The sequence below is a fragment of the Salvia hispanica genome, chromosome 6, assembly GCF_023119035.1.
Source record: "Salvia hispanica cultivar TCC Black 2014 chromosome 6, UniMelb_Shisp_WGS_1.0, whole genome shotgun sequence".
Taxonomy (NCBI): domain Eukaryota; kingdom Viridiplantae; phylum Streptophyta; class Magnoliopsida; order Lamiales; family Lamiaceae; genus Salvia; species Salvia hispanica.
Window position 1 is genome coordinate 20,375,162 of NC_062970.1, and position 7,589 is coordinate 20,382,750.

At 39.7% G+C, this 7,589-nt stretch overlaps 1 protein-coding gene across 1 annotated transcript; it reads right to left on the bottom strand.

Annotated features, from left to right (window-relative positions):
* Positions 1–717, bottom strand: LOC125196492 (cell wall / vacuolar inhibitor of fructosidase 2). Its single transcript, XM_048095023.1, has one exon. The coding sequence runs from the start codon at positions 658–660 to the stop codon at positions 133–135; it is 528 nt and encodes a 175-aa protein (XP_047950980.1). The 5' UTR covers positions 661–717; the 3' UTR covers positions 1–132.
* Between the last annotated feature and the right edge of the window lie 6,872 nt (positions 718–7,589).

Below are 7,589 nucleotides of genomic sequence, written 5' to 3' on the forward strand. Positions count from 1 at the left end.
TAAATCAAAGCAGTCAAACTACATAATTTAACTAGCAGATCTGCTGCTTTGGAAATTAAAATTCCTGAACACAGAGACTTTATTCTCAACATTGAAACATTCAACAAAAAGCACAGACATTGTAGGAGCTAATCAAGCAAGAGCATCAATGATTCCTAAAACGACGTCGCAGATGCGCTTGAGGCCGTTCTCCCGGAGAGCCATCTCGGGCGGATAGAGCAGCCCCGGCGCCCTTTTAAAGGCGTTGCGGCACCCATTCGGGTAGTCCGCGGCCGCCATCACGTGCATGTACGCATAATCATACATTTCGTTGCTCAAATCTTGAGAGGAGCTCTTGAGCGCCTCACTAGCAAATGCATACTTGTCAGCGCACTCCTTGATCGCCGCCTTCATGTCGTTCGCTGCTGCACTCCGCATCTGCGACGACAGGTAGGCGTTGGTGGCGGTAGCATTGGCCGTTGCAGCCCTCACCGCTATTAGGGCCAGTGCCTTGGCATCGTCGGCCTTGGGGCTCGAGGAGTCTGATTTCAGCGTCGCCACGCAGAGATCATAGTACTTGGTGGTCTTGCACGTCTGGTGAATTAGATCGGCTGACGACGGCCGGAATGAGAAGAAGAAGAGGGTCAACAAGAGGTGTAGTGTGAAACAAGAGTATCCCATTGTGTGATGAAATAGAAGAAATGTGTGGAGCTTGTAATAGTAGTACTAGTTAAAAGATGTGCCTGCATAACTTTATTTTTAAAATTAAAATTTCAGCATAAATATAAACTGTCTAGTATTTATTACTCCCTCCTTCTATGAAAAATAGTCTCATTTTGCCATTTGGAAATCCATAAAGAATAGTCTCATTTCTAAAAATGGAAAGTTTTCTCTTATACTTTTTTTTCTCTTTCATACTTTACCCATTTTTTCTGATTATCTTTCTTACTTTAACCCTTTTTTCCCTCGTCTCACTTACTATACCGATTACTCATTAGAACTCGTGTCATCCACATTTGAGATCAATTTCATCATTGCCACTATATCTTTTATAACTACCCTTTTGAATCAATGGGGTGGCCTTGAATAATGTACCACAAAATGAATTGTTTTTTCAGAGATTGTATGGAAGCATCTGTTTGGAAGCAAATATCACATTTATTAGGGCATTTTGGAAACGAGGCAAGAACCAAAAATAGGGTCACGGGCAGAGTCACATCTTCCAAAGATGAAGGGCCCCTCTTGCTTCTATAACCTAAACTATACATCCCTCAAATTATTCATATAGCTAGGAATGTCAAATAATTTAGTAGAGAGGATGTTATTATATGCTGCGAACATACGTGTAACACTCAGGGCCAGACGTAGAAATACACATTAATAGGGGCTGAGATTTCTAATTTTTATTTCAATGTATATTTTTGGACAATTTTCATCATTTGTAAGGGCGGTTATACAATAATTTATATTAAGTATCAATAAATTTCACAACAAATTAATGTTTAAAAAATAAATTCTTAAGGGCTTTAGCCCGTAGTCACCTCCATTTGGGTCCGCCCATGTGATGCCGTTTGGATTGACGAATGCCCCAGCGGTGTTCATGGACTTGATGAATCGAATATTCCATCCGTACTTGGATAAATTCGTTTTAATCTTCATAGACGACGTACTAGTCTACTCAAAGGATGAGAAGGAGCATGAGGAGCACCTACGAATCACGTTGGAGACGTTGAGGACCGAGAAGTTGTACGCCAAATTCAACAAGTGTGAATTCTGGCTGAAGGAAGTGAACTTTCTAGAACACATTGTGTCGGCAGAAGGAATCCGAGTGGACCCCGCCAAGGTTGAGGCGGTACAACAATGGAAGTCGCCTTCAACACCAAACGAAATTCGGAGTTTCCTAGGATTGGCAGGATACTACCGAAGATTCATTGAGGGATTATCCAAGATAGCGAGACCAATGACGCAACAACTCAAGAAAGGAGTTAAGGTGAATTGGACCCCAGAGTGTGAAACAAGCTTTCAACTGTTGAAGGAAAAGTTGACAACCGCGCCAGTGTTAGCTGTGCCCGAGTCTGGAGTGAATTACGTAGTCTACACCAACTCTTCGAAGGTTGGATTAGGATGCGTATTGATGCAAAATAATAAAGTGATCGCCTACGCGTCACGACAATTAAGACCACACGAGTTGAATTACCCAACTCACGATTTGGAGTTAGCAGCAGTGGTACATGCCCTGAAGATTTGGAGGCATCATCTATACGGAGTTAGATGTGAAATCTTTACGAACCACAAGAGCTTAAAGTATTTCTTCGAGCAGAGAGACTTGAATATGCGACAACGAAGATGGCTCGAACTAGTGGACTACGATTGTGGCATCAACTACCACCCGGGCAAAGCAAATGTAGTGGCAGATGCTTTGAGCCGTAGAGATCATTCGCAAATAGCTACTTTTCTAACGGTAGAGGAGAGCTTGATACGAGAATTTAGCAAAATGCGATTAGAAGTGATAAGAGCACCCGAAACAGTGGAAGGGCGAATTGCCACTTTGGTGGTTAAACCAGATCTGAAAACGAGAATCGTTGCAGCGCAACGGATGGATGCGGAACTAGAGGAAACCCGAATTCAAGTGAGAACCGGTGAATCCGGAAAATTTAGTGAGGCGTCCGACAATGCCCTCACCTTTGAAGGAAGATTGTGCGTGCCAAACAACGAGGAACTTAAGAACGAGATCATGAGCGAAGCTCATGAAACTCCATACACTGCCCACCCGGGAAGCACGAAGATGTACCAAGACTTGAGAAAGTCCTTTTGGTGGAATGGCATGAAGAGAGATATCGCGGCATTTGTGGAACGTTGCTTAGCCTGCCAACAGGTGAAGGCATTACATCAACGACCACATGGAAAATTACAACCATTGGAGATACCCGAGTGGAAATGGGAGCACATCGCCATGGATTTTGACACGGCCTTGCCGAAGACCCTAAGTGGGAACACCGCAATCTGGGTGATTATTGATCGACTTACCAAGAGTGCGCATTTCATACCAATTCCGGTAACCCATGGATCGAGCAAGCTGGCTCGGATCTACATAAAGGAGATCGTGCGATTGCACGGAGTCCCAGTGACAATTATGTCCGATCGTGACCCGAAGTTCACATCGAAATTTTGGATTAGTCTACAGCGCGAGCTTGGAACAAGATTGAATTTTAGCACGGCGTTTCACCCGCAATCCAATGGGCAATCCGAGAGGACGATCCAAACCCTCGAGGATATGTTGAGAGCCGTGATACTCGACCGCGGTGGAAGTTGGGAATCCGTACTACCGCTAATTGAATTTGCTTACAATAACAGCTTCCAAGCAACAATCAACATGGCGCCATATGAAGCCTTATACAGAAGAAAATGTAGATCGCCGCTCTACTGGGATGAAGTTGGAGAGCGACGGGTGCTAGGACCCGATGCGGTTGAAGAGATGGTTGAAGTCGTTCGACAAATTCGTGTGAGAATAAAGGAAGCCCAAGACAGACAAAAGTCATACGCTGACGTCCGACGAACCGACTTACAATTTCAAGCCGGTGATAAAGTTTTTCTTAAAGTGTCCCCGTCGAAAGGGATAACACGTTTTGGTGTTAAAGGAAAATTGAAACCACGTTTTATCGGGCCTTACGAAATTCTAGAAGGAATAGGACCCGTAGCCTATCGATTGGCGCTACCGCCAAGTCTTGGAAACGTGCACAACGTCTTTCACGTATCGCAGTTGCGAAAATATGTGTTCGATCCGAAGCACGTGATTTACTATGAAGAAGTCGCGCTGAATTCCGACTTGAGCTACGAAGAGAGACCCCAAATGATCTTGGACCGAAAGGTTCAGAATTTGAGAAATAAATCCATCGCTAGCGTGAAAGTACTATGGAGGAACCACGAATATGAAGAAGCCACGTGGGAGCTTGAAGACAAGATGATGGAACTGTACCCGGAACTTTTTCCATGAGGTACCAAATTTCGGGACGAAATTTCTTTTAAGGGTGGTGGAATGTAACGCCCCACTTTTTCAAACCCTAATTTTCGGGTTATAAAATTTTTGCATTAAATGCCTTAAATGCTATGATATGTGAATTAATTGATGAGTGATTAATTACATGATGTCTTTGTGACCTAATTGCGTATGGGAGTTGAGATTGAGTTGAATAGTCAACTTGTTGATAATATGACGTGGCGTTGAAAAGTCAAAGATATGGAAAATATGACATGGCCGCGGAATGGTCAAAGTCGTGGAAAATGTGAAGTGGAAGTGAAATTCGAAAATGTGAATATTTGATGCGGAGTAATATATTTGTGGTGAATTATTTTCCCAAGGGTTGAGTGAGATTAAATAGGATTTTCATAAATATCCTACCCAATTAGTTGAAATATTCGACCATCACTATTATTGGAGAAGGAATTATATTTTTCTTGGATTTAATTATTTGTTTGGGATAATTATCCGAATTAAATCCAAAGTCCAATTATACTTTAATTCCACCTTGGAATTTTCGAAACTCCACCTTTGATTTTCTATGAGATTTTCGAAAATCTCATATATTATGGGAGAAGGGATTATTTATTTATTTGATCCCTTATTTATTCTCTTCCATGAATAAATGTAAATATGCTAAAATATCTTACCATATCTTGCCAAATCTAAGAAAATCTTGCCATATCCTAATTAAATTAGGATTTGGAAATTAAATCCCTTATGAGAGAGGCATAAAAATCGCCTACTACTATTATTTGGGGAGGATTTAATTATTTTATTTTGCTCCGTGATATATTATTCTACTCCGTGAAATATTTGAATTTAAATCATAGGCTAATTAAATAGCCTAAATTTCGAATTCCTTGTTTTCCTCAACCAAATTAACGCCAACTACTATATTCAAATCTCTCCATATCTTCTCAAATCTTTAATTTATTTAATTAAAGATATTATTTTGGCACTCTATAAATACATGGGAGATCCTAAACCCTAGCAACATAAATCACGCCCCCCACTCCCCCAAATTTTCGAAATCTCTCTCCCCACTCTCTCCAAAATTTCTTCTACTTTCTCCATTAATTCTTCATCTTTTGGAGAAGAATTGAAGCTGATATTCAAGAGTTTATTGAAGAATCAAGGCTATAACTTGTTTCTACCGATCGTTCTTTTGGAAAAGGTACTTTAATTTTTGATCTTCTCTTCTTCTACCGATTAATCGGTGTTCTTGAGTCCACATGCATTTAGATTGAGTGAAGGGGAAATAAATTGATGAACTTGGGATGCATGTGATAAGTGTGTGTGTGTGTGACCGAGTGTGTGTGCGTGCACGCCTCGGAAGGCGTGCACATGTGTGGTGTTCGTGTGCGTGTGTTGTGTGTGTGTAGAACACTCATGCGTGACACGATTTAATGATGAATTTGGAGTTGTTATTCGAATAAAAATGATATGCTAATCGTACTTCGATTTTTGAATGATGATATTAAAGATTTATCGATGGGAAAAAGGGAAACGTGGGAACATGCATGATTTTGAATCAATGTTAGAAACTGATTTGTGATACGCCTAATTTAAAGGTGATACTTCGCGCTCTCAGCGTGATAAACGAGGAGAAGAGAATATTTTCGAGCTAAGCCGACGAGGTGGGCTTTCTTTTAAAATAAGGACATTGTCCTAAACTGATATTGATGAGAATGAGATATGTGTTATCATGTCTTGATTTGTTTTGTCATGCCTATCCCTCGTGGCTATGCCACTATTGATTTAATCGAATTCGGATCCTCGTAGAGCCGCAAACTCTACTTGGGTTAGTGTACACCAATATTAGACCGAGTGTCAGCGTACGGGTTGGCCGGTCTAGTGGCCTGGATTGCGGCCGCATTCCTTGTCATGTAGAATGAGGATATGGTAAATGTCGATGTGAAAAATGGTTGCGCGACCGTGATATTTGATAAAGAATATATTTTGGTGCCTCGGGTCTTTCTAAAGATAAAACCCCGACGGACACTTGAAAATGGCATGATAATTACTATTGTTGATAAAACTGTTTTCGGCAATGAGCCCACTGAGTATGATTATAGTACTCAGCCCTGCATGTATTTTCCCTATGTGCGGTGACGAGCGGGCGACGGTGTTGAGTAGGAAATAATAATATGATCTGTTGGAACTTTAAGTGTCGTTGTGTCTCCATACATAGCTTCACTTCTCTCTTGGTCGCTTCCGCTATATTATGAAAACTTGTGATCTATTGGTTGGGTTAAATTCTTTTATTTCGTGGGAATATTTTGGATATGGAACAGTTGAAATTATTTTGGAAACTTTGATAAGCATTTATTGTGATAGCCTTATGTTGGATTTCATTGCTAAGGCATTATTCTTCTCCCATTTAATTGTTCATTAAATGCTTTGGTAAATTTCCTTTAAATGAAGCCCTAGCCTATGAACTTTGTTGCATTTAAGTCTTCCTAGATAGCGATCGCCATTATTTTTGTACCCTAGATTGGCGGGTCGTTACAGACAGAGTTCTAGCGAGTTAGATTTACTTAGTAGACGCTACAGTTAGCTTCCCTTAAAACGACACTGTTAATTGAGAGTGAGGACTTTTCAAGGGTCTTAGGAGCTTTTTGGAGTTACGTGTTAGGATTAACAACCCTAATCTTGTTATCAACGTTTGCGTCGCATGAGCATAAGCTAGGTGACTCGTTCTATCAAAGTAATAACTGTGCTAGGGTATTGTAGTTTGGAATTTGTATAACCATAACTGTGAACGCACATCCATGGAATTCTTTTATCTCTCATATTTTATCTTTGTGATTTAATTGTTTTTAGTTGTTTGATTGCTGTTAATTGTTTTTACTTTCAAAAACCAAAAACTTCTCTTGTTTCTCTAGATAGTATTTAACGCTTAGTACATAATAGCCACTTGCAATTATATTCCCCGTGTTCGATATCCGGTACTGACCTTTAGCTATACTAGATCTACCCTGTATACTTGCAGGTATTTTTAGTGCTAATAAAAAGTGCATCAAGTTTTTGGCGCCATTGCCGGGGAATATTTTTGCTTTAAGCTGATATTGTAGAAAGGTTGATTATACTAATTTAGAGTGTAATATTATTTAATTTTATTTTTCTTTTGATTTTGAGGTACTTGAGGAGAGCAAGGAGCGCAACAATGGATGCGTTTTAATATTGGAGACAGCCGACATGGGCATACACCACCAATGATGAATCCGAGCAAAGGTGCCGTGGACTTGAATTCATAGTATAAGAACTTGAAAGACATAGAGAGGAGAGTTTACAACAAGGAATTAGAGCGTGTGTTAGATATAAAATTTAATGCATATTATAAACATTAATATTCAGTAAATAACAAAATGCAATTAATAGTATATAAAAATATTAAACCTTTTGTATAATTATTATATATAAATAATAGTAATAAAATTTAGTGAACGATAAAGTATAAATAAAATTTAGTGAATGATATATATAGTTATAGGGACTTGTTAGGATGAGATTTTTGGGCATAATTTAGAAATGGGATGCAATCTCACCACTAATTCACAAGATTAACTTAATGTCAACAGCTATCACA